The sequence below is a fragment of the Heptranchias perlo genome, unplaced genomic scaffold, assembly GCF_035084215.1.
Source record: "Heptranchias perlo isolate sHepPer1 unplaced genomic scaffold, sHepPer1.hap1 HAP1_SCAFFOLD_574, whole genome shotgun sequence".
NCBI classification, from domain to species: domain Eukaryota; kingdom Metazoa; phylum Chordata; class Chondrichthyes; order Hexanchiformes; family Hexanchidae; genus Heptranchias; species Heptranchias perlo.
Window position 1 is genome coordinate 67,705 of NW_027139596.1, and position 24,796 is coordinate 92,500.

The window sequence follows — 24,796 nt, forward strand, 5'->3', positions numbered from 1 at the left end:
CTGTGGGGGGAGAGTGTACACGGGCTGTGGGGGGAGAGTGTACACGGGCTGTGGGGGGAGAGTGTACACGGGCTGTGGGGGGGAGAGTGTACACGGGCTGTGGGGGGAGAGTGCACACGGGCTGTGGGGGGAGAGTGTACACGGGCTGTGGGGGGAGAGTGGACACGGGCTGTGGGGGGGAGAGTGTACACGGGCTGTGAGGGGAGAGTGGACACGGGCTGTGGGGGGGAGAGTGTACACGGGCTGTGGGGGGAGAGTGGACACGGGCTGTGGGGGGAGAGTGTACACGGGCTGTGGGGGGAGAGTGTACACGGGCTGTGGGGGGAGATAAAAGTCTCATCCTCACTTTCAAAACTCCTTAATATCCCACCCAGTCTAATCCCACTCTCCCCTCACTCCCCACACCCTTTAATATCCCACCCAGTCTAATCCCACTCTCCCCTCACTCCCCGCACCCTTTAATATCCCACCCAGTCTAATCCCACTCTCCCCTCACTCCCCGTACCCTTTAATATCCCACCCAGTCTAATCCCACTCTCCCCTCACTCCCCGTACCCTTTAATATCCCACCCAGTCTAATCCCACTCTCCCCTCACTCCCCGTACCCTTTAATATCCCACCCAGTCTAATCCCACTCTCCCCCTCACTCCCCGTACCCTTTAATATCCCACCCAGTCTAATCCCACTCTCCCCCTCACTCCCCATACCCTTTAATATCCCACCCAGTCTAATCCCACTCTCCCCTCACTCCCCGTACCCTTTAATATCCCACCCAGTCTAATCCCACTCTCCCCTCACTCCCCGTACCCTTTAATATCCCACCCAGTCTAATCCCACTCTCCCCTCACTCCCCGTACCCTTTAATATCCCACCCAGTCTAATCCCACTCTCCCACTCACTCCCCGTACCCTTTAATATCCCACCCAGTCTAATCCCACTCTCCCCTCACTCCCCGTACCCTTTAATATCCCACCCAGTCTAATCCCACTCTCCCCCTCACTCCCCATACCCTTTAATATCCCACCCAGTCTAATCCCACTCTCCCCTCACGCCCCGCACCCTTTAATATCCCACCCAGTCTAATCTCACTCTCCCCTCACTCCCCGTACCCTTTAATATCCCACCCAGTCTAATCCCACTCTCCCCGTCACTCCCCGTACCCTTTAATATCCCACCCGGTCTAATCCCACTCTCCCCTCACTCCCCGTACCCTTTAATATCCCACCCAGTCTAATCCCACTCTCCCCTCACTCCCCGTACCCTTTAATATCCCACCCAGTCTAATCCCACTCTCCCCTCACTCCCCGTACCCTTTAATATCCCACCCAGTCTAATCCCACTCTCCCCTCACTCCCCGTATCCTTTAATATCCCACCCAGTCTAATCCCACTCTCCTCTCACTCCCCGTACCCTTTAATATCCCACACACTCTAATCCCACTCTCCCCTCACTCCCCGTACCCTTTAATATCCCACCCAGTCTAATCCCACTCTCCCCTCACTCCCCGTACCCTTTAATATCCCACCCAGTCTAATCCCACTCTCCCCTCACTCCCCGTACCCTTTAATATCCCACCCAGTCTAATCCCACTCTCCCCCTCACTCCCCATACCCTTTAATATCCCACCCAGTCTAATCCCACTCTCCCCTCACGCCCCGCACCCTTTAATATCCCACCCAGTCTAATCTCACTCTCCCCTCACTCCCCGTACCCTTTAATATCCCACCCAGTCTAATCCCACTCTCCCCCTCACTCCCCGTCCCCTTTAATATCCCACCCAGTCTAATCCCACTCTCCCCTCACTCCCCGTACCCTTTAATATCCCACCCAGTCTAATCCCACTCTCCCCTCACTCCCCGTACCCTTTAATATCCCACCCAGTCCAATCCCACTCTCTCCCCTCACTCCCCGTACCCTTTAATATCCCACCCAGTCTAATCCCACTCTCCCCTCACTCCCCGTACCCTTTAATATCCCACCCAGTCTAATCCCACTCTCACCCTCACTCCCCTTACCCTTTAATATCCCACCCAGTCTAATCTCACTCTCCCCCTCACTCCCCGTACCCTTTAATATCCCACCCAGTCTAATCCCACTCTCCCCTCACTCCCCGTACCCTTTAATATCCCACCCAGTCTAATCTCACTCTCCCCCTCACTCCCCGTACCCTTTAATATCCCACCCAGTCTAATCCCACTCTCCCCTCACTCCCCGTACCCTTTAATATCCCACCCAGTCCAATCCCACTCTCTCCCCTCACTCCCCGTACCCTTTAATATCCCACCCAGTCTAATCCCACTCTCCCCTCACTCCCCGTACCCTTTAATATCCCACCCAGTCTAATCCCACTCTCACCCTCACTCCCCGTACCCTTTAATATCCCACCCAGTCTAATCTCACTCTCCCCCTCACTCCCCGTACCCTTTAATATCCCACCCAGTCTAATCCCACTCTCCCCTCACTCCCCGTACCCTTTAATATCCCACCCAGTCTAATCCCACTCTCCCCTCACTCCCCGTACCCTTTAATATCCCACCCAGTCTAATCCCACTCTCCCCTCACTCCCCGTACCCTTTAATATCCCACCCAGTCTAATCCCACTCTCCCCCTCACTCCCCATACCCTTTAATATCCCACCCAGTCTAATCCCACTCTCCCCTCACTCCCCGTACCCTTTAATATCCCACCCACTCTAATCCCACTCTCCCCTCACTCCCCGTACCCTTTAATATCCCACCCAGTCTAATCTCACTCTCCCCTCACTCCCCGTACCCTTTAATATCCCACCCAGTCTAATCCCACTCTCCCCCTCACTCCCTGTACCCTTTAATATCCCACCCAGTCTAATCCCACTCTCCCCCTCACTCCCCGTACCCTTTAATATCCCACCCAGTCTAATCCCACTCTCCCCTCACTCCCCGTACCCTTTAATATCCCACCCAGTCTAATCCCACTCTCCCCCTCACTCCCCGCACCCTTTAATATCCCACCCAGTCTAATCTCACTCTCCCCTCACTCCCCGTACCCTTTAATATCCCACCCAGTCTAATCCCACTCTCCCCCTCACTCCCCGTACCCTTTAATATCCCACCCAGTCTAATCCCACTCTCCCCTCACTCCCCGTACCCTTTAATATCCCACCCAGTCTAATCCCACTCTCCCCCTCACTCCCCGTCCCCTTTAATATCCCACCCAGTCTAATCCCACTCTCCCCTCACTCCCCGTACCCTTTAATATCACACCCAGTCTAATCCCACTCTCCCCTCACTGCCCGTACCCTTTAATATCCCACCCAGTCTAATCCCACTCTCCCCCCCACTCCCCGTACCCTTTAATATCCCACCCAGTCTAATCCCACTCTCCCCTCACTCTCCGTACCCTTTAATATCCCACCCAGTCTGATCCCACTCTCCCCTCACTCCCCGTACCCTTTAATATCCCACCCAGTCTAATCCCACTCTCCCCTCACTCCCCGTACCCTTTAATATCCCACCCACTCTAATCCCACTCTCCCCTCACTCCCCGTACCCTTTAATATCCCACCCAGTCTAATCCCACACTCCCCCTCACTCCCCGTACCCTTTAATATCCCACCCAGTCTAATCCCACTCTCCCCCTCACTCCCCATACCCTTTAATATCCCACCCAGTCTAATCCCACTCTCCCCCTCACTCCCCGTACCCTTTAATATCCCACCCAGTCTAATCCCACTCTCCCCTCACTCCCCGTACCCTTTAATATCCCACCCAGTCTAATCCCACTCTCCCCCTCACTCCCCGTACCCTTTAATATCCCACCCAGTCTAATCCCACTCTCCCCTCACTCCCCGTACCCTTTAATATCCCACCCAGTCTAATCCCACTCTCCCCTCACTCCCCGTCCCCTTTAATATCCCACCCAGTCTAATCCCACTCTCCCCTCACTCCCCGTACCCTTTAATATCCCACCCAGTCTAATTCCACTCTCCCCCTCACTCCCCGTACCCTTTAATATCCCACCCAGTCTAATCCCACTCTCCCCCTCACTCCCCGTACCCTTTAATATCCCACCCAGTCTAATCCCACTCTCCCCCTCACTCCCCGTACCCTTTAATATCCCACCCAGTCTAATCCCACTCTCCCCTCACTCCCCACACCCTTTAATATCCCACCCAGTCTAATCCCACTCTCCCCTCACTCCCCGCACCCTATAATTTCCCACCCAGTCTAATCCCACTCTCCCCTCACTCCCCGTACCCTTTAATATCCCACCCAGTCTAATCCCACTCTCCCCTCACTCCCCATACCCTTTAATATCCCACCCAGTCTAATCCCACTCTCCCCTCACTCCCCGTACCCTTTAATATCCCACCCAGTCTAATCCCACTCTCCCCCTCACTCCCCACACCCTTTAATATCCCACCCAGTCTAATCCCACTCTCCGCTCACTCCCCGTACCCTTTAATATCCCACCCAGTCTAATCCCACTCTCCCCTCACTCCCCGTACCCTTTAATATCCCACCCAGTCTAATCCCACTCTCCCCTCACTCCCCGTACCCTTTAATATCCCACCCAGTCTAATCCCACTCTCCTCCTCACTCCCCATACCCTTTAATATCCCACCCAGTCTAATCCCACTCTCCCCTCACTCCCCGTACCCTTTAATATCCCACCCAGTCTAATCCCACTCTCCCCTCACTCCCCACACCCTTTAATATCCCACCCAGTCTAATCCCACTCTCCCCTCACTCCCCGTACCCTTTAATATCCCACCCAGTCTAATCCCACTCTCCCCTCACTCCCCGTACCCTTTAATATCCCACCCAGTCTAATCCCACTCTCCCCCTCACTCCCCGTACCCTTTAATATCCCACCCAGTCTAATCCCACTCTCCCCTCACTCCCCGTACCCTTTAATATCCCACCCAGTCTAATCCCACTCTCCCCTCACTCCCCGTACCCTTTAATATCCCACCCAGTCTAATCCCACTCTCCCCTCACTCCCCGTACCCTTTAATATCCCACCCAGTCTAATCCCACTCTCCCCTCACTGCCCGTACCCTTTAATATCCCACCCAGTCTAATCCCACTCTCCCCTCACTCCCCGTACCCTTTAATATCCCACCCAGTCTAATCCCACTCTCCCCTCACTCCCCGTACCCTTTAATATCCCACCCAGTCTAATCCCACTCTCCCCCTCACTCCCCGTCCCCTTTAATATCCCACCCAGTCTAATCCCACTCTCCCCTCACTCCCCGTACCCTTTAATATCCCACCCAGTCTAATCCCACTCTCCCCTCACTCCCCGTACCCTTTAATATCCCACCCAGTCTAATCCCACTCTCCCCCTCACTCCCCGCACCCTTTAATATCCCACCCAGTCTAATCCCACTCTCCCCTCACTCCCCGTACCCTTTAATATCCCACCCAGTCTAATCCCACTCTCCCCTCACTCCCCGTACCCTTTAATATCCCACCCAGTCTAATCCCACTCTCCCCCTCACTCCCCGTACCCTTTAATATCCCACCCAGTCTAATCCCACTCTCCCCTCACTCCCCGTACCCTTTAATATCCCACCCAGTCTAATCCCACTCTCCCCCTCACTCCCCGTACCCTTTAATATCCCACCCAGTCTAATCCCACTCTCCCCTCACTCCCCGTACCCTTTAATATCCCACCCAGTCTAATCCCACTCTCCCCTCACTCCCCGTACCCTTTAATATCCCACCCAGTCTAATCCCACTCTCCCCTCACTCCCCATACCCTTTAATATCCCACCCAGTCTAATCCCACTCTCCCCTCACTCCCCGTACCCTTTAATATCACACCCAGTCTAATCCCACTCTCCCCTCACTCCCCGTACCCTTTAATATCCCACCCAGTCTAATCCCACTCTCCCCTCACTCCCCGTACCCTTTAATATCCCACCCAGTCTAATCCCACTCTCCCCTCACTCCCCATACCCTTTAATATCCCACCCAGTCTAATCCCACTCTCCCCTCACTCCCCGTACCCTTTAATATCCCACCCAGTCTAATCCCACTCTCCCCCTCACTCCCCGTACCCTTTAATATACCACCCAGTCTAATCCCACTCTCCCCTCACTCCCCGCACCCTTTAATATCCCACCCAGTCTAATCCCACTCTCCCCCTCACTCCCCGTACCCTTTAATATCCCACCCAGTCTAATCCCACTCTCCCCTCACTCCCCGTCCCCTTTAATATCCCACCCAGTCTAATCCCACTCTCCCCTCACTCCCCGTACCCTTTAATATCCCACCCAGTCTAATCCCACTCTCCCCTCACTCCCCACACCCTTTAATATCCCACCCAGTCTAATCCCACTCTCCCCTCACTCCCCGCACCCTTTAATATCCCACCCAGTCTAATCCCACACTCCCCTCACTCCCCATACCCTTTAATATCCCACCCAGTCTAATCCCACTCTCCCCTCACTCCCCGTACCCTTTAATATCCCACCCAGTCTAATCCCACACTCCCCTCACTCCCCGTACCCTTTAATATCCCACCCAGTCTAATCCCACTCTCCCCTCACTCCCCGTACCCTTTAATATCCCACCCAGTCTAATCCCACTCTCCCCTCACTCCCCGTACCCTTTAATATCCCACCCAGTCTAATCCCACTCTCCCCTCACTCCCCGTACCCTTTAATATCCCACCCAGTCTAATCCCACTCTCCCCTCACTCCCCGTACCCTTTAATATCCCACCCAGTCTAATCCCACTCTCCCCTCACTCCCCGTACCCTTTAATATCCCACCCAGTCTAATCCCACTCTCCCCTCACTCCCCGCACCCTTTAATATCCCACCCAGTCTAATCCCACTCTCCCCTCACTCCCCGTACCCTTTAATATCCCACCCAGTCTAATCCCACTCTCCCCTCACTCCCCGTACCCTTTAATATCCCACCCAGTCTAATCCCACTCTCCTCTCACTCCCCGTACCCTTTAATATCCCACCCAGTCTAATCCCACTCTCCCCTCACTCCCCGCACCCTTTAATATCCCACCCAGTCTAATCCCACTCTCCCCTCACTCCCCGTACCCTTTAATATCCCACCCAGTCTAATCCCACTCTCCCCTCACTCCCCGTACCCTTTAATATCCCACCCAGTCTAATCCCACTCTCCTCCTCACTCCCCGTACCCTTTAATATCCCACCCAGTCTAATCCCACTCTCCCCTCACTCCCCGCACCCTTTAATATCCCACCCAGTTTGAAGTCCTGTCCGGGGGCCATTTTAATGAAGGATTGTGACCCTTGACCCCACCAGCTCACTCTGACCCCAACCTGTTTGTGTGTCCACAGAGGAAGTGTTTGAGTGTCCGGCAGTGTCCCGACTCGCTCCGATATGTCAGATGAGGCTGGGTGAACGGTGTACCGACAATGAGGATTGTGACATTTGGCAGAGCTGTTGTGACTCGGGCTGTGGGAGGAGATGTGTCCTGAAGTTCAAGAGTGGAGGTGAGAAGGGAGTGAAGGTCTCCCGTAATCAGAGGTTATCGAGCGCACCGAGAGACAGGAATCAGGGGGATTCTCAACATTATCCCTCTGATCACACCCTCACCTTTCACCCTCTGGAGTGTTAGGGTCAAAACCCAGACCCAGACACAGGGGGTAAAGGACCCTCGCTCTCTGATGGGGGTCTGGGTGAGGAGACTCCTCTCTCTCTGATGGGGGTCTGGGTGAGGAGACTCCTCTCTCTCTGATGGGGGTCTGGGTGAGGAGACTCCTCTCTCTCTGATGGGGGTCTGGGTGAGGAGGCTCCTCTCTCTCTGATGGGGGTCTGGGTGAGGAGACTCCTCTCTCTCTGATGGGGGTCTGGGTGAGGAGACTCCTCTCTCTCTCTGATGGGGGTCTGGGTGAGGAGACACCTCTCTCTCTCTGATGGGGGTCTGGGTGAGGAGACTCCTCTCTCTCTCTGATGGGGGTCTGGGTGAGGAGAATCCTCTCTCTCTGATGGGGGTCTGGGTGTGGAGACTCCTCTCTCTCTGAAGGGGGTCTGGGTGAGGAGACTCCTCTCTCTCTGATGGGGGTCTGGGTGAGGAGACTCCTCTCTCTCTGATGGGGGTCTGGGTGAGGAGACTCCTCTCTCTCTCTGATGGGGGTCTGGGTGAGGAGACTCCTCTCTCTCTGATGGGGGTCTGGGTGAGGAGACTCCTCTCTCTCTGATGGGTGTCTGGGTGAGGAGACTCCTCTCTGTCTGATGGGGGTCTGGGTGAGGAGACTCCTCTCTCCCTGATGGGGGTCTGGGTGAGGAGACTCCTCTTTCTCTCTGATGGGGGTCTGGGTGAGGAGACTCCTCTCTCTCTCTGATGGGGGTCTGGGTGAGGAGACTCCTCTCTCTCTCTGATGGGGGTCTGGGTGAGGAGACTCCTCTCTCTCTCTGATGGGGGTCTGGGTGAGGAGACTCCTCTCTCTCTGATGGGGGTCTGGGTGAGGAGAATCCTCTCTCTCTGATGGGGGTCTGGGTGAGGAGACTCCTCTCTCTCTGATGGGTGTCTGGGTGAGGAGACTCCTCTCTGTCTGATGGGGGTCTGGGTGAGGAGACTCCTCTCTCCCTGATGGGGGTCTGGGTGAGGAGACTCCTCTTTCTCTCTGATGGGGGTCTGGGTGAGGAGACTCCTCTCTCTCTCTGATGGGGGTCTGGGTGAGGAGACTCCTCTCTCTCTCTGATGGGGGTCTGGGTGAGGAGACTCCTCTCTCTCTCTGATGGGGGTCTGGGTGAGGAGACTCCTCTCTCTCTGATGGGGGTCTGGGTGAGGAGAATCCTCTCTCTCTGATGGGGGTCTGGGTGAGGAGACTCCTCTCTCTCTCTGATGGGGGTCTGGGTGAGGAGACTCCTCTCTCTCTCTGATGGGGGTCTGGGTGAGGAGACTCCTCTCTCTCTCTGATGGGTGTCTGGGTGAGGAGAATCCTCTCTCTCTGATGGGGGTCTGTGTGAGGAGACTCCTCTCTCTCTGATGGGGGTCTGTGTGAGGAGACTCCTCTCTCTCTGATGGGGGTCTGGGTGAGGAGACTCCTCTCTCTCTTTGATGGGGGTCTGGGTGAGGAGATTCCTCTCTCTCTGATGGGGGTCTGGGTGAGGAGACTCCTCTCTCTCTGATGGCGGTCTGGATGTCGAGGAAGCTTTACTCTGTATCGAAGCCTGTACCTGCCCTGGGAGTGTTTGATGGGACAGTGTAGAGGGAGCTTTACTCTGTATCTAACCCTGTACCTGACCCTGGGAGTGTTTGATGGGACAGTGTAGAGGGAGCTTTACTCTGTATCTAACCCTGTACCTGCCCTGGGAGTGTTTGATGGGACAGTGTAGAGGGAGCTTTACTCTGTATCTAACCCTGTACCTGACCCTGGGAGTTTTTGATGGGACAGTGTAGAGGGAGATTTACTCTGTATCTAACCCTGTACCTGACCCTGGGAGTGTTTGATGGGACAGTGTAGAGGGAGCTTTACTCTGTATCTAACCATGTACCTGCCCTGGGAGTGTTTGATGGGACAGTGTAGAGGGAGCTTTACTCTGTATCTAACCCTGTACCTGTCCTGGGAGTGTTTGACGGGACAGTGTAGAGGGAGCTTTACTCTGTATCTAACCCTGTACCTGACCCTGGGAGTGTTTGATGGGACAGTGTAGAGGGAGCTTTACTCTGTATCTAACCCTGTACCTGCCCTGGGAGTGTTTGACGGGACAGTGTAGAGGGAGCTTTACTCTGTATCTCACCCTGTACCTGCCCTGGGAGTGTTTGACGGGACAGTGTGGAGGGAGCTTTACTCTGTATCTCACCCTGTACCTGCCCTGGGAGTGTTTGATGGGACAGTGTGGAGGGAGCTTTACTCTGTATCTCACCCTGTACCTGCCCCGGGAGTGTTTGATGGGACAGTGTAGAGGGAGCTTTACTCTGTATCTCACCCTGTACCTGCCCTGGGAGTGTTTGATGGGACAGTGTAGATGGAGCTTTACTCTGTATCTAACCCTGTACCTGCCCTGGGAGTGTTTGACGGGACAGTGTGGAGGGAGCTTTACTCTGTATCTAACCCTGTACCTGCCCTGGGAGTGTTTGATGGGACAGTGTAGAGGGAGCTTTACTCTGTATCTAACCCTGTACCTGCCCTGGGAGTGTTTGATGGGACAGTGTAGAGGGAGCTTTACTCTGTATCTAACCCTGTACCTGACCCTGGGAGTGTTTGATGGGACAGTGTAGAGGGAGCTTTACTCTGTATCTAACCCTGTACCTGCCCTGGGAGTGTTTGATGGGACAGTGTAGAGGGAGCTTTACTCTGTATCTAACCCTGTACCTGACCCTGGGAGTGTTTGATGGGACAGTGTAGAGGGAGCTTTACTCTGTATCTAACCCTGTACCTGACCCTGGGAGTGTTTGATGGGACAGTGTAGAGGGAGATTTACTCTGTATCTAACCCGTTTTGTCCATGTGGACAATCTCTCTCTCCTTTAATAAATGGTCATTATCTTCCCTACAGGTCAGGGAGGGTCGTGTCCTGATCCATCCAGACTGCATCACATGTGCAAATGGAACTTTACTGCTCCGTGTACGGACGAGTCCTGTGGTGAATGGGCCGCCTGCTGTGACACAGACTGTGGGCCGAGATGCATCCCAAAATTCATGGCAAAAAGTAAGTGAGAGGGTGAAAGGGTCAGGACCTGGAATGGGGAACAGGGACGAGAAGAAATGATGAACTGGAGGAGGAAGGGGTGATTTACAGGACTCAGTGCCCAGTCAAAGGAGGCTGGGTCAGTTTAGTTCAGTCCGTCCCACTCGAAGACCGAAAGACACGGGTTTGATCCCCACTCTGCTTCCTTAAGCCCCATAATCCAGGCTGACACCACTGGACAGTACTGAGGGAGTTCAGCACTGTCGGAGGGTCAGTACTGAGGGAGTTCAGCACTGTCGGAGGGTCAGTACTGAGGGAGTTCAGCACTGTCGGAGGGTCAGTACTGAGGGAGTTCAGCACTGTCGGAGGGTCAGTACTGAGGGAGTTCAGCACTGTCGGAGGGTCAGTACTGAGGGAGTTCAGCACTGACGGAGGGTCAGTACTGAGGGAGTTCAGCACTGTCGGAGGGTCAGTACTGAGGGAGTTCAGCACTGACGGAGGGTCAGTACTGAGGGAGTTCAGCACTGACGGAGGGTCAGTACTGAGGGAGTTCAGCACTGTCGGAGGGTCAGTACTGAGGGAGTTCAGCACTGTCGGAGGGTCAGTACTGAGGGAGTTCAGCACTGTCGGAGGGTCAGTACTGAGGGAGTTCAGCACTGTCGGAGGGTCAGTACTGAGGGAGTTCAGCACTGTCGGAGGGTCAGTACTGAGGGAGTTCAGCACTGTCGGAGGGTCAGTACTGAGGGAGTTCAGCACTGTCGGAGGGTCAGTACTGAGGGAGCGCCGCACTGTCGGAGGGTCAGTACTGAGGGAGTTCAGCACTGTCGGAGGGTCAGTACTGAGGGAGCGCCGCACTGTCGGAGGGTCAGTACTGAGGGAGTGCTGCACTGTCGGAGGGTCAGTCCCGAGGGAGTGCTGCACTGTCGGAGGGTCAGTACTGAGGGAGCGCCGCACTGTCGGAGGGTCAGTACTGAGGGAGCACCGCACTGTCGGAGGGTCAGTACTGAGGGAGCACCGCACTGTCGGAGGGTCGGTACTGAGGGAGCGCCGCACTCTCGGAGGGTCAGTACTGAGGGAGCGCCGCACTGTCGGAGGGTCAGTCCTGAGGGAGCACCGCACTGTCGGAGGGTCGGTACTGAGGGAGTTCAGCACTGTCGGAGGGTCAGCACTGAGGGAGCGCCGCACTGTCGGAGGGTCAGTCCCGAGGGAGTGCTGCACTGTCGGAGGGTCAGTCCCGAGGGAGCGCCGCACTGTCGGAGGGTCAGTCCCGAGGGAGTGCTGCACTGTCGGAGGGTCAGTACTGAGGGAGCGCCGCACTGTCGGAGGGTCAGTACTGAGGGAGGGCCGCCCTGTCGGAGGGTCAGTACTGAGGGAGCGCCGCACTGTCGGAGGGTCAGTCCTGAGGGAGCACCGCACTGTCGGAGGGTCGGTACTGAGGGAGTGCTGCACTGTCGGAGGGTCAGTACTGAGGGAGCGCCGCACTGTCGGAGGGTCAGTACTGAGGGAGCACCGCACTGTCGGAGGGTCAGTACTGAGGGAGCACCGCACTGTCGGAGGGTCGGTACTGAGGGAGCGCCGCACTCTCGGAGGGTCAGTACTGAGGGAGCGCCGCACTGTCGGAGGGTCAGTCCTGAGGGAGCACCGCACTGTCGGAGGGTCGGTACTGAGGGAGTTCAGCACTGTCGGAGGGTCAGCACTGAGGGAGCGCCGCACTGTCGGAGGGTCAGTCCCGAGGGAGTGCTGCACTGTCGGAGGGTCAGTCCCGAGGGAGCGCCGCACTGTCGGAGGGTCAGTACTGAGGGAGCGCCGCACTGTCGGAGGGTCAGTACTGAGGGAGGGCCGCCCCCTGTCGGAGGGTCAGTACTGAGGGAGCGCCGCACTGTCGGAGGGTCAGTACTGAGGGAGCGCCGCACTGTCGGAGGGTCAGTACTGAGGGAGTGCCGCACTGTCGGAGGGTCAGTCCCGAGGGAGCGCCGCACTGTCGGAGGGTCAGTACTGAGGGAGTGCTGCACTGTCGGAGGGTCAGTACTGAGGGAGGGCCGCACTGTCGGAGGGTCAGTCCTGAGGGAGCACCGCACTGTCAGAGGGTCAGTACTGAGGGAGTTCAGCACTGTCGGAGGGTCAGTACTGAGGGAGTTCAGCACTGTCGGAGGGTCAGTACTGAGGGAGCGCCGCACTGTCGGAGGGTCAGTACTGAGGGAGTTCAGCACTGTCGGAGGGTCAGTACTGAGGGAGTTCAGCACTGTCGGAGGGTCAGTACTGAGTGAGCACCGCACTGTCGGAGGGTCAGTACTGAGGGAGGGCCGCACTGTCGGAGGGTCAGTACTGAGTGAGCACCGCACTGTCGGAGGGTCAGTACTGAGGGAGTGCTGCACTGTCGGAGGGTCAGTACTGAGGGAGCGCCGCACTGTCGGAGGGTCAGTACTGAGGGAGTGCTGCACTGTCGGAGGGTCAGTACTGAGGGAGCGCCGCACTGTCGGAGGGTCGGTACTGAGGGAGCGCCGCACTGTCGGAGGGTCAGTACTGAGGGAGCGCCGCACTGTCGGAGGGTCAGTACTGAGGGAGCGCCGCACTGTCGGAGGGTCAGTACCGAGGGAGCGCCGCACTGTCGGAGGGTCAGTACTGAGGGAGCGCCGCACTGTCGGAGGGTCAGTACTGAGGGAGCGCCGCACTGTCGGAGGGTCAGTACTGAGGGAGCGCCGCACTGTCGGAGGGTCAGTACTGAGGGAGCGCCGCACTGTCGGAGGGTCAGTACTGAGGGAGTGCCGCACTGTCGGAGGGTCAGTACTGAGGGAGTGCCGCACTGTCGGAGGTGCCGTGTTTTGGATGAGACGATGAACCGAGGCCCCCGTCTGCCCTCTCGGCTGGATGTAAAAGGTCCTCCTGTTGGTGGGATCTTGCTGTGCACCAATCGAATGTCGCGTCTCCTCCATTCGAGCAGTGAGTGAACTCCAAGAAGAGGAGTTGGTTGTGTGCGACGTGTTTCGGGAGGCCCTGAGACGGTGAAAGGCCCCGTATCACTGCACATCCTCTCTTTCCTCTCCCTCCTTTCCTCCCCAGAGCCAGACGAACAATGTCCGTCTGAGGACAAACTCTCGAAGGTGTGCGAGATGAAGATTGGGAAATCGTGCATGGCGGACACGGATTGTGACGCCTCCCACACCTGCTGCAACGCTGGCTGCGGCAAGAAATGTATCCCCACGTTCTTCACAGGAGGTGAGAGGCTACAGGGCTCGTCAAAAGGTCACACACTCGGTCAGTCCTGGTTCACTGACTCGAGCCGAGGGTGGGGGGATTGGGGACTGAGGCTCACACACACACACACACACACACACACACACACAGGGCACAAAAGGCTCAGGATCAGTGGCAACAGGAGAAATAGGAGCAGGAGTAGGCCATTCGGCCCCTCGTCCCTGCTCCGCCATTCAATCAGATCATGGCTGGTCTTCGACCTCAACTCCACTTTCCCCGCCCGATCCCCACATCCCTCGATTCCTTCATCTGTCGATCTCAGCCTTGAGTGTTCTCAACGACTGAGCATCCACAGCCCTCTGGGGTAGAGAATTCCAAAGATTCACAACCCTCTGAGTGAAGAAATTCCTCCTCATCTCAGTCTTGAATGGCCGACCCCTTATCCCGAGACTATGCCCCCTCGTTCCAGACTCTCCAGCTGGAGGAAACAGCCTCTCAGCATCTACCCTGTCAAACCCCCTCAGAATCTCATCTGTTTCAATGAGATCACCTCTCAATCTTCTCAACTCCAGAGAGTCTCGGCCCATTCTACTCAATCTCTCCTCATAGGACAACCCTCTCATCCCAGGAATCAATCTGGTGAACCTTCGTTACACCCCCTCTAAGGCGAGTATCTCCTTCCTTAGATAAGGAGACCAAAACTGTACACAGTACTCCAGGTGAGGTCTCACCAAAGCCCTGGACAATTGTAGTAAGACCTCCTTACTCTTGTGCACCAACCCTTTTAAAAAGCATTTGGACAGTTACATGGGTAAGATGGGTATAGAGGGATCTGGGCCAAGTGCAGGCAATTGGGACTAGCTTAGTGGTATAGACTGGGCGACATGGACATGTTGGGCCGAAGGGCCTGTTTCCATGTTGTAAACTTCTATGATTCTATCACCCCCCTTGCAATAAACGCTAACTAATCACTTGCCTTCCTGATTGCTTGCTGTACCTGCAGGTTAAGTTTCTGTGATTCATGTGCGAGGACACCTCAATCTCTCTCAATACCAACCTTTCTTCGTCTCTCACCTGTTGGAAAATATTCTGTTTCTCTGTTCTTCCCACCAAAGTGAATAACCTCATATTTCCCCACATTATACTCCATCTGCCACCTTCTCTCCCACTCACTTCTGTCTGTCTCCCTTTGCAGAATCTTTGTGTCCCCCTCACAACTTACTTTCCCACCGAGCAAACTTGGATTCATTACACTCGGTCCCTTCATCTGAGTCATTAATATCGATTGTAAATAGCTGAGGCCCGAGCACTGATCCTTGTGATACCCCACTAGTTACAGCCTGACTACTTGAGAATGACCCGTTTATCCCAACTCTCTGTTTTCTGTCCCTGACCCAATCCTCAATCCACACGAATATATTCCCCCCAAACCCATGAGCCCGAGTCCAGTGCAACAACCTCGTGTGTGGCACCTCATCGAACAGTCCCAGACAGAGAGCAGGAGAGATCCAGGATCCATCCCCGGCCTGGACCCAGTGAGCTGATCTCCCCCCGTGTGGTGGGGTTCACATATGGACCCTGGGGGTGAGGGGGACACAGATTCCAGTGGAGAGGGAGCGTGTGTGAGAGGGTGGGGGGTTATCAGTCATGTAGCAGGCTCAAGTTCCCATGGACCTGGGGAGGGGAGGGGAGGAAAGAGGAGGAGCGGAGGAGGGAGGGAGGAGCGGAGGGTAGAGAGGGGAGGGGAGGGGAGGCGAGCGAGGGAGGGGAGGGGAGGGGAGGAGATGGGAGGGGAGCGGAGGGGAGGGGAGCGGAGGTGAGGGGAGGGGAGGGGAGGCGAGCGAGGGAGGGGAGGGGAGGAGATGGGAGGGGAGCGGAGGGGAGGGGAGCGGAGGTGAGGGGAGGGGAGTGGAGAAGTGGTGAGGAGAGAGGAGAGGAGGAGAGGGGAGCCGAGGTGAGGGGAGTGGAGGTGAGGGGAGGGGAGGGTTGCGGAGGGGAGGGGAGGGGAGGGGAGGGTTGCGGAGGTGAGGGGAGCGGAGGTGAGGGGAGGGGAGCGGAGGGTAGCGGAGGTGAGGGGAGCCGAGGTGAGGGGAGCGGAGGCGAGGGGAGCCGAGGTGAGGGGAGCGGAGGTGAGGGGAGCCGAGGTGAGGGTAGCGGAGGTGAGGGGAGCCGAGGTGAGGGGAGCCGAGGTGAGGGGAGGGGAGGTGAGGGGAGTGGAGGTGAGGGGAGCCGAGGTGAGGGGAGTGGAGGTGAGGGGAGGGGAGTGGAGAAGTGCCCTCACTGAGGTGGGGAACACTGAATGATTCTGCCCCCTGGTGTCTTTCAGAGAACAGAACGTGTCCATCCCACAGACAACTGACCATGATGTGCGACATGAAGCTGGGGGACGATTGCGAGAGTGACGGGGACTGTGACATCTGGCAGATGTGCTGCAAAGCCAGCTGTGGGAAGAAATGCATCCCATCATTCATCAGAAAAGGTGAGCAACCCCCAAACTCCAGCACATGAGGCCTCCTCAAACAGCCCCCCCGACGGGCACAGGGGGGAATAAGAGAACTCAGTGTGGGTCTCAGTGTTTGATGCGACGGTGCAGAGGGAGCTTTACTCTGTATCTAACCCTGTACCTGACCCTGGGAGTGTTTGATGGGACAGTGTAGAGGGAGCTTTACTCTGTATCTAACCCTGTACCTGCCCTGGGAGTGTTTGATGGGACAGTGTAGAGGGAGCTTTACTCTGTATCTAACCCTGTACCTGACCCTGGGAGTGTTTGACGGGACGGTGTAGAGGGAGCTTTACTCTGTATCGAACCCTGTACCTACCCTGGGAGTGTTTGATGGGACAGTGTAGAGGGAGCTTTACTCTGTATCTAACCCTGGACCTGACCCTGGGAGTGTTTGATGGGACGGTGTAGAGGGAGCCTTACTCTGTATCTCACCCTGTACCTGACCCTGGGAGTGTTTGATGGGACAGTGCAGAGGGAGCTTTACTCTGTAACTAACCCTGGACCTGCCCTGGGAGTGTTTGATGGGACAGTGTGGAGGGAGCTTTACTCTGTATCTAACCCTGTACCTGCCCTGGGAGTGTTTGATGGGACAGTGTAGAGGGAGCTTTACTCTGTATCTAACCCTGTACCTGCCCTGGGAGTGTTTGATGGACAGTGTAGAGGGAGCTTTACTCTGTATCTAACCCTGTACCTGCCCTGGGAGTGTTTGATGGGACAGTGTAGAGGGAGCTTTACTCTGTATCTAACCCTGTACCTGCCCTGGGAGTGTTTGACGGGACAGTGTAGAGGGAGCTTTACTCTGTATCTAACCCTGTACCTGCCCTGGGAGTGTTTGACGGGACAGTGTAGAGGGAGCTTTACTCTGTATCTAACCCTGTACCTGACCCTGGGAGTGTTTGATGGGACAGTGTAGAGGGAGCTTTACTCTGTATCTAACCCTGTACCTGCCCTGGGAGTGTTTGATGGGACGGTGTAGAGGGAGCTTTACTCTGTATCTAACCCTGTACCTGCCCTGGGAGTGTTTGATGGGACAGTGTAGAGGGAGCTTTACTCTGTATCTAACCCTGTACCTGTCCCTGGGAGTGTTTGATGGGACGGTGTAGAGGGAGCTTTACTCTGTATCAAACCCTGTACCTGCCCTGGGAGTGTTTGATGGGACAGTGTCGAGGGAGCTTTACTCTGTATCTAACCCTGTACCTGCCCTGGGAGTGTTTGATGGGACAGTGTAGAGGGAGCTTTACTCTGTATCTAACCCTGTACCTGCCCTGGGAGTGTTTGATGGGACAGTGTGGAGGGAGCTTTACTCTGTATCTAACCCTGTACCTGCCCTGGGAGTGTTTGATGGGACAGTGTAGAGGGAGCTTTACTCTGTATCGAACCCTGTACCTGCCCTGGGAGTGTTTGATGGGACAGTGTAGAGGGAGCTTTACTCTGTATCTAACCCTGTACCTGACCCTGGGAGTGTTTGATGGGACGGTGTAGAGGGAGCTTTACTCTGTATCTAACCCTGTACCTGCCCTGGGAGTGTTTGATGGGACGGTGTAGAGGGAGCTTTACTCTGTATCTAACCCTGTACCTGCCCTGGGAGTGTTTGATGGGACGGTGTAGAGTGAACTTTACTCTGTATTTGAGTTGTGTCTGAAACTTCCCTTCTCAACAATTTGACTAATTCTGAACTCTGATTCTGATTATTTCAGTGAAACAGAGGAAGTGCCCGGAACTTCCCAAAGTTTCATTTCTCTGTCACAAGAATCACAGCCAGTCGTGTGAGGAGAACGATGATTGCAGCTCAAATAAACAGTGCTGTGAGATTGGATGTGGGAAAAAATGTCTCCACTCATTCACATCCCGTAAGGACCAAACCTCAGGGAGGGGCAGTGGGAAACGGGCGGGATTCTGGTCCCAGGGTCCAGGGAATCTGTGTCTGTGTGTGACGGGGTAGTGTCTGTGTGTGACGGGGTAGTGTCTGTGTGTGACGGGGTAGTGTCTGTGTGTGACGGGGTAGTGTCTGTGTGTGACGGGGTAGTGTCTGTGTGTGACGGGGTAGTGTCTGTGTGTGACGGGGTAGTGTCTGTGTGTGACGGGGTAGTGTCTGTGTGTGACGGGGTAGTGTCTGTGTGTGACGGGGTAGTGTCTGTGTGTGACGGGGTAGTGTCTGTGTGTGACGGGGTGTCTGTGTGTGACGGGGTAGTGTCCGTGTGTGACGGGGTAGTGTCTGTGTGTGATGGGGTAGTGTCTGTGTGTGACGGGGTAGTGTCTGTGTGTGACGGGGTAGTGTCTGTGTGTGACGGGGTAGTGTCTGTGTGACGGGGTAGTGTCTGTGTGTGACGGGGTAGTGTCTGTGTGTGACGGGGTAGTGTCTGTGTGTGACGGGGTAGTGTCTGTGTGTGACGGGGTAGTGTCTGTGTGATGGGGTAGTGTCTGTGTGTGACGGGGTAGTGTCTGTGTGTGACGGGGTAGTGTCTGTGTGTGACGGGGTAGTGTCTGTGTGTGACGGGGTAGTGTCTGTGTGTGACGGGGTAGTGTCTGTGTGTGACGGGGTAGTGTCTGTGTGTGACGGGGTAGTGTCTGTGTGAGGGGGTAGTGTCTGTGTGTGACGGGGTAGTGTCTGTGTGTGACGGGGTAGTGTCTGTGTGTGACGGGGTAGTGTCTGTGTGTGACGGGGTAGTGTCTGTGTGTGACGGGGTAGTGTCTGTGCGTGACGGGGTAGTGTCTGTGCGTGACGGGGTAGTGTCTGTGCGTGACGGGGTAGTGTCTGTGCGTGACGGGCTAGTGTCTGTGCGTGACGGGGTAGTGTCTGTGCGTGACGGGGTAGTGTCTGTGCGTGACGGGGTAGTGTCTGTGTGTGACGGGGTAGTGTCTGTGTGTGACGGGGTAGTGTCTGTGTGTGAAGGGGTAGTGTCTGTGTGTGACGGGGTAGTGTCTGTGTGTGACGGGGTAGTGTCTGTGTGTGACGGGGTAGTGTCTGTGTGTGACGGGGTAGTGTCTGTGTGTGACGGGGTAGTGTCTGTGTGTGACGGGGTAGTGTCTGTGTGTGACGGGGTAGTGTCTGTGTGTGACGGGGTAGTGTCTGTGTGTGACGGGGTAGTGTCTGTGTGTGACGGGGTAGTGTCTGTGTGTGACGGGGTAGTGTCTGTGTGTGACGGGGTAGTGTCTGTGTGTGACGGGGCAGTGTCTGTGTGTGACGGGGTAGTGTCTGTGTGTGACGGGGTAGTGTCTGTGTGTGACGGGGTAGTGTCTGTGTGTGACGGGGAGTGTCTGTGTGTGACGGGGTAGTGTCTGTGTGTGACGGGGCAGTGTCTGTGTGTGACGGGGAAGTGTCTGTGTGTGACGGGGTAGTGTCTGTGTGTGACGGGGTAGTGTCTGTGTGTGACGGGGTAGTGTCTGTGTGTGACGGGGTGTCTGTGTGTGACGGGGTAGTGTCTGTGTGTGACGGGGTAGTGTCTGTGTGTGACGGGGTAGTGTCTGTGTGTGACGGGGTAGTGTCTGTGTGTGACGGGGTAGTGTCTGTGTGTGACGGGGAGTGTGATTGAATCCTGAGACCCTCCTACTCGGTGTTCCTCAGGACGGTGTTGGGCGGGACAGTTCACTCAGTCACCTATCAGTGAGGGAATGGTTTGAACCATTGTGGGAATTCCCGTGGGGAACCCCCATCACTTCCTCCTCCTGTCTAAACTGACCCTGACATCAGATTGTTGGATTTCCAGATGGGAAACCCGGAGAGTGCTCCCCACCGAACAGGCTGAGCTACGTCTGCAATTCGACCATGGGGAGTCCGTGCGAGGACGAGAGTGACTGTGGGAGGTGGCAGACATGCTGCGACACACACTGTGGGCCCAGATGTGTCTGTAAGAGATTCAGAGGAGGTGAGTACAAGGATCGAGGGGGATAACAGTCTGCAATCTGTGTTCACACAAAGCCCGAGCTCCCGAACTCACTGCGCAATGAGCTTTACTCTGTATCTCACCCTGTACCTGACCCTGGGAGTGTTTGATGGGACAGTGTAGAGGGAGCTTTACTCTGTATCTAACCCTGTACCTGACCCTGGGAGTGTTTGATGGGACAGTGTAGAGGGAGCTTTACTCTGTATCTAACCCTGTACCTGCCCTGGGAGTGTTTGATGGGACAGTGTAGAGGGAGCTTTACTCTGTATCTAACCCTGTACCTGCCCTGGGAGTGTTTGATGGGACAGTGTGGAGGGAGCTTTACTCTGTATCCAACCCTGCACCTGCCCTGGGAGTGTTTGATGGGACAGTGTGGAGGGAGCTTTACTCTGTATCTAACCCTGTACCTGCCCTGGGAGTGTTTGATGGGACAGTGTCGAGGGAGCTTTACTCTGTATCTTACCCTGTACCTGCCCTGGGAGTGTTTGATGGGACAGTGTCGAGGGAGCTTTACTCTGTATCTAACCCTGGACCTGCCCTGGGAGTGTTTGATGGGACGGTGTGGAGGGAGCTTTACTCTGTATCTAACCCTGTACCTGCCCTGGGAGTGTTTGATGGGACAGTGTAGAGGGAGCTTTACTCTGTATCTAACCCTGTACCTGGCCTGGGAGTGTTTGATGGGACAGTGTAGAGGGAGCTTTACTATGTATCTAACCCTGTAACTGCCCTGGAAGTGTTTGATGGGACAGTGTAGAGGGAGCTTTACTCTGTATCTAACCCTGTACCTGACGCTGGGAGTGTTTGACGGGACAGTGTAGAGGGAGCTTTACTCTGTCTCTAACCCTGTACCTGACCCTGGGAGTGTTTGATGGGACAGTGTAGAGGGAGCTTTACTCTGTATCGAACCCTGTACCTGCCCTGGGAGTGTTTGACGGGACAGTGTAGAGGGAGCTTTACTCTGTATCTAACCCTGTACCTGCCCTGGGAGTGTTTGACGGGACAGTGTAGAGGGAGCTTTACTCTGTATCTAACCCTGTACCTGCCCTGGGAGTGTTTGACGGGACAGTGTAGAGGGAGCTTTACTCTGTATCTCACCCTGTACCTGACCCTGGGAGTGTTTGATGGGACAGTGTAGAGGGAGCTTTACTCTGTATCTAACCCTGTACCTGCCCTGGGAGTGTTTGACGGGACAGTGTAGGGGGAGCTTTACTCTGTATCTAACCCTGTACCTGCCCTGGGAGTGTTTGATGGGACAGTGTAGAGGGAGCTTTACTCTGTATCTAACCCTGTACCTGCCCTGGGAGTGTTTGATGGGACAGTGTAGAGGGAGCTTCACTATGTATCTAACCCTGTACCTGCCCTGGGAGTGTTTGACGGGACAGTGTAGGGGGAGCTTTACTCTGTATCTAACCCTGTACCTGCCCTGGGAGTGTTTGATGGGACGGTGTAGAGGGAGCTTTACTCTGTATCTAACCCTGTACCTGACCCTGGGAGTGTTTGATGGGACGGTGTAGAGGGAGCTTTACTCTGTATCTAACCCTGTCCCTGACCCTGGGAGTGTTTGATGGGACAGTGTAGAGGGAGCTTTACTCTGTATCTAACCCTGTACCTGACCCTGGGAGTGTTTGATGGGACAGTGTAGAGGGAGCTTTACTCTGTATCTAACCCTGTACCTGACCCTGGGAGTGTTTGACGGGACAGTGTAGAGGGAGCTTTACTCTGTATCTAACTCTGTACCTGCCCTGGGAGTGTTTGATGGGACAGTGTGGAGGGAGCTTTACTCTGTATCTAACCCTGTACCTGCCCTGGGAGTGTTTGATGGGACAGTGTGGAGTGAGCTTTACTCTTTATCTAACCCTGTACCTGCCCTGGGAGTGTTTGATGGGACGGTGTAGAGGGAGCTTTACTCTGTATCTAACCCTGTACCTGACCCTGGGAGTGTTTGACGGGACAGTGCAGAGGGAGCTTTACTCTGTATCTAACCCTGTACCTGCCCTGGGAGTGTTTGATGGGACAGTGTAGAGGGAGCTTTACTGTGTATCTAACCCTGTACCTGCCCTGGGAGTGTTTGATGGGACAGTGTAGAGGGAGCTTTACTCTGTATCTAACCCTGTACCTGACCCTGGGAGTGTTTGATGGGACAGTGTAGAGGGAGCTTTACTCTGTATCTAACCCTGTACCTGCCCTGGGAGTGTTTGATGGGACAGTGTAGAGGGAGCTTTACTCTGTATCTAACCCTGTACCTGCCCTGGGAGTGTTTGATGGGACAGTGTAGAGGGAGCTTTACTCTGTATCTAACCCTGTACCTGCCCTGGGAGTGTTTGACGGGACAGTGCAGAGGGAGCTTTACTCTGTATCTAACCCTGTACCTGCCCTGGGAGTGTTTGATGGGACAGTGTAGAGGGAGCTTTACTCTGTATCTAACCCTGTACATTCCCTGGGAGTGTTTGATGGGACAGTGTGGAGGGAGCTTTACTCTGTATCTAACTCTGTACCTGCCCTGGGAGTGTTTGATGGGACAGTGCAGAGGGAGCTTTACTCTGTATCTAACCCTGTACCTGCCCTGGGAGTGTTTGATGGGACAGTGCAGAGGGAGCTTTACTCTGTATCTAACCCTGTACCTGCCCTGGGAGTGTTTGATGGGACAGTGTAGAGGGAGCTTTACTCTTTATCTAACCCTGTACCTGCCCTGGGAGTGTTTGATGGGACGGTGTGGAGGGAGCTTTACTCTGTATCTAACCCTGTACCTGCCCTGGGAGTGTTTGATGGGACAGTGTAGAGGGAGCTTTACTCTGTATCTAACCCTGTACCTGCCCTGGGAATGTTTGATGGGACAGTGTAGAGGGAGCTTTACTCTGTATCTAACCCTGTAACTGCCCTGTAAGTGTTTGATGGGACAGTGTAGAGGGAGCTTTACTCTGTATCTAACCCTGTACCTGACGCTGGGAGTGTTTGACGGGACAGTGTAGAGGGAGCTTTACTCTGTATCTAACCCTGTACCTGCCCTGGGAGTGTTTGACGGGACGGTGTAGAGGGAGCTTTACTCTGTATCTTACCCTGTACCTGACCCTGGGAGTGTTTGACGGGACAGTGCCGAGGGAGCTTTACTCTGTATCTAACCCTGTACCTGCCCTGGGAGTGTTTGATGGGACAGTGTAGAGGGAGCTTTACTCTGCATCTAACCCTGTACCTGCCCTGGGAGTGTTTGATGGGACAGTGTAGAGGGAGCTTTACTCTGTATCTAACCTTGTACCTGCCCTGGGAGTGTTTGATGGGACAGTGTAGAGGGAGCTTTACTCTGTATCTAACCCTGTACCTGCCCTGGGAGTGTTTGATGGGACAGTGTAGAGGGAGCTTTACTCTGTATCTAACCCTGTACCTGCCCTGGGAGTGTTTGATGGGACAGTGTAGAGGGAGCTTTACTCTGTATCTAACCCTGTACCTGCCCTGGGAGTGTTTGATGGGACAGTGTAGAGGGAGCTTTACTCTGTATCTAACCCTGTACCTGCCCTGGGAGTGTTTGATGGGACAGTGTAGAGGGAGCTTTACTCTGTATCTAACCCTGTACCTGCCCTGGGAGTGTTTGATGGGACAGTGTCGAGGGAGCTTTACTCTGTATCTAACCCTGTACCTGCCCTGGGAGTGTTTGACGGGACAGTGTCGAGGGAGCTTTACTCTGTTTCTAACCCTGTACCTGCCCTGGGAGTGTTTGACGGGACAGTGTAGAGGGAGCTTTACTCTGTATCTAACCCTGTACCTGCCCTGGGGGTGTTTGACGGGACAGTGTCGAGGGAGCTTTACTCTTTATCTAACCCTGTACCTGCCCTGGGAGTGTTTGACGGGACAGTGTGGAGGGAGCTTTACTCTGTATCTAACCCTGTACCTGCCCTGGGAGTGTTTGACGGGACAGTGTAGAGGGAGCTTTACTCTGTCTCTAACCCTGTACCTGCCCTGGGAGTGTTTGATGGGACAGTGTAGAGGGAGCTTTACTCTGTATCTAACCCTGTACCTGACCCTGGGAGTGTTTGATGGGACAGTGTAGAGGGAGCTTTACTCTGTATCTAACCCTGTACCTGACCCTGGGAGTGTTTGATGGGACAGTGTAGAGGGAGCTTTACTCTGTATCTAACCGTGTTGTACCCTCTCTCTCTCTCTCTCTCTCTCTGTGTCCTGTAGACGATGGGACCTGCCCTCACCCGGCCCTGCTCTCCCGTGTCTGTAACTCGACCTTCGGAAAGCTGTGTGAGACGGACAGAGACTGCAGTGGATCCCAGACTTGCTGCGACACCGTCTGTAACAAACGATGTGTCCTGTCCTTCGGGAACTTCAATGGAGGCAGCTCGTGGAACAAAGACGGGAAATCATCGACAGGTCTGTACAGCACCCCCTCATCCCCCTCTGTCTGGGTCTGTGTTTGACCCCAGGTCCCAGAGGGTGAAAGGTCAGTGTCTGACCCTGTGACCCCACTCCCCCTCGGTTTCAGGCTGGAGCAGGCTGTGTTTGGCAGTGTGTCCGTCCTTCTGGTTGTTTCATGGTCCTGGGTGTTGCAGGTTTGAAGAGACCCTCTTTGTGAGGGGTCTCTCTCTCTCTCTCTCTCTCTCTCTCAC

At 55.2% G+C, this 24,796-nt stretch overlaps 2 protein-coding genes across 2 annotated transcripts in view; both read left to right on the forward strand.

The window, feature by feature from the left end:
- The window catches only part of LOC137316211 (protein jagged-1-like), a 43,681-nt gene extending 25,434 nt beyond the window's left edge, over window positions 1–18,247 (forward strand). Inside the window, exons 13-17 of the mRNA XM_067980344.1 lie at window positions 7,308–7,463; window positions 10,476–10,628; window positions 13,668–13,823; window positions 16,129–16,281; window positions 18,003–18,247. Of these exons, the coding sequence (XP_067836445.1) occupies window positions 7,308–7,463; window positions 10,476–10,628; window positions 13,668–13,823; window positions 16,129–16,281; window positions 18,003–18,247 (863 nt within the window). The remainder of the gene's footprint in view (window positions 1–7,307; window positions 7,464–10,475; window positions 10,629–13,667; window positions 13,824–16,128; window positions 16,282–18,002) is intronic.
- A 1,737-nt stretch (window positions 18,248–19,984) lies between these two features.
- The window catches only part of LOC137316212 (low-density lipoprotein receptor-related protein 1-like), a 35,415-nt gene continuing 30,603 nt past the window's right edge, over window positions 19,985–24,796 (forward strand). Inside the window, exons 1-2 of the mRNA XM_067980346.1 lie at window positions 19,985–20,171; window positions 24,366–24,560. Of these exons, the coding sequence (XP_067836447.1) occupies window positions 20,072–20,171; window positions 24,366–24,560 (295 nt within the window). The 5' untranslated portion in view covers window positions 19,985–20,071. The remainder of the gene's footprint in view (window positions 20,172–24,365; window positions 24,561–24,796) is intronic.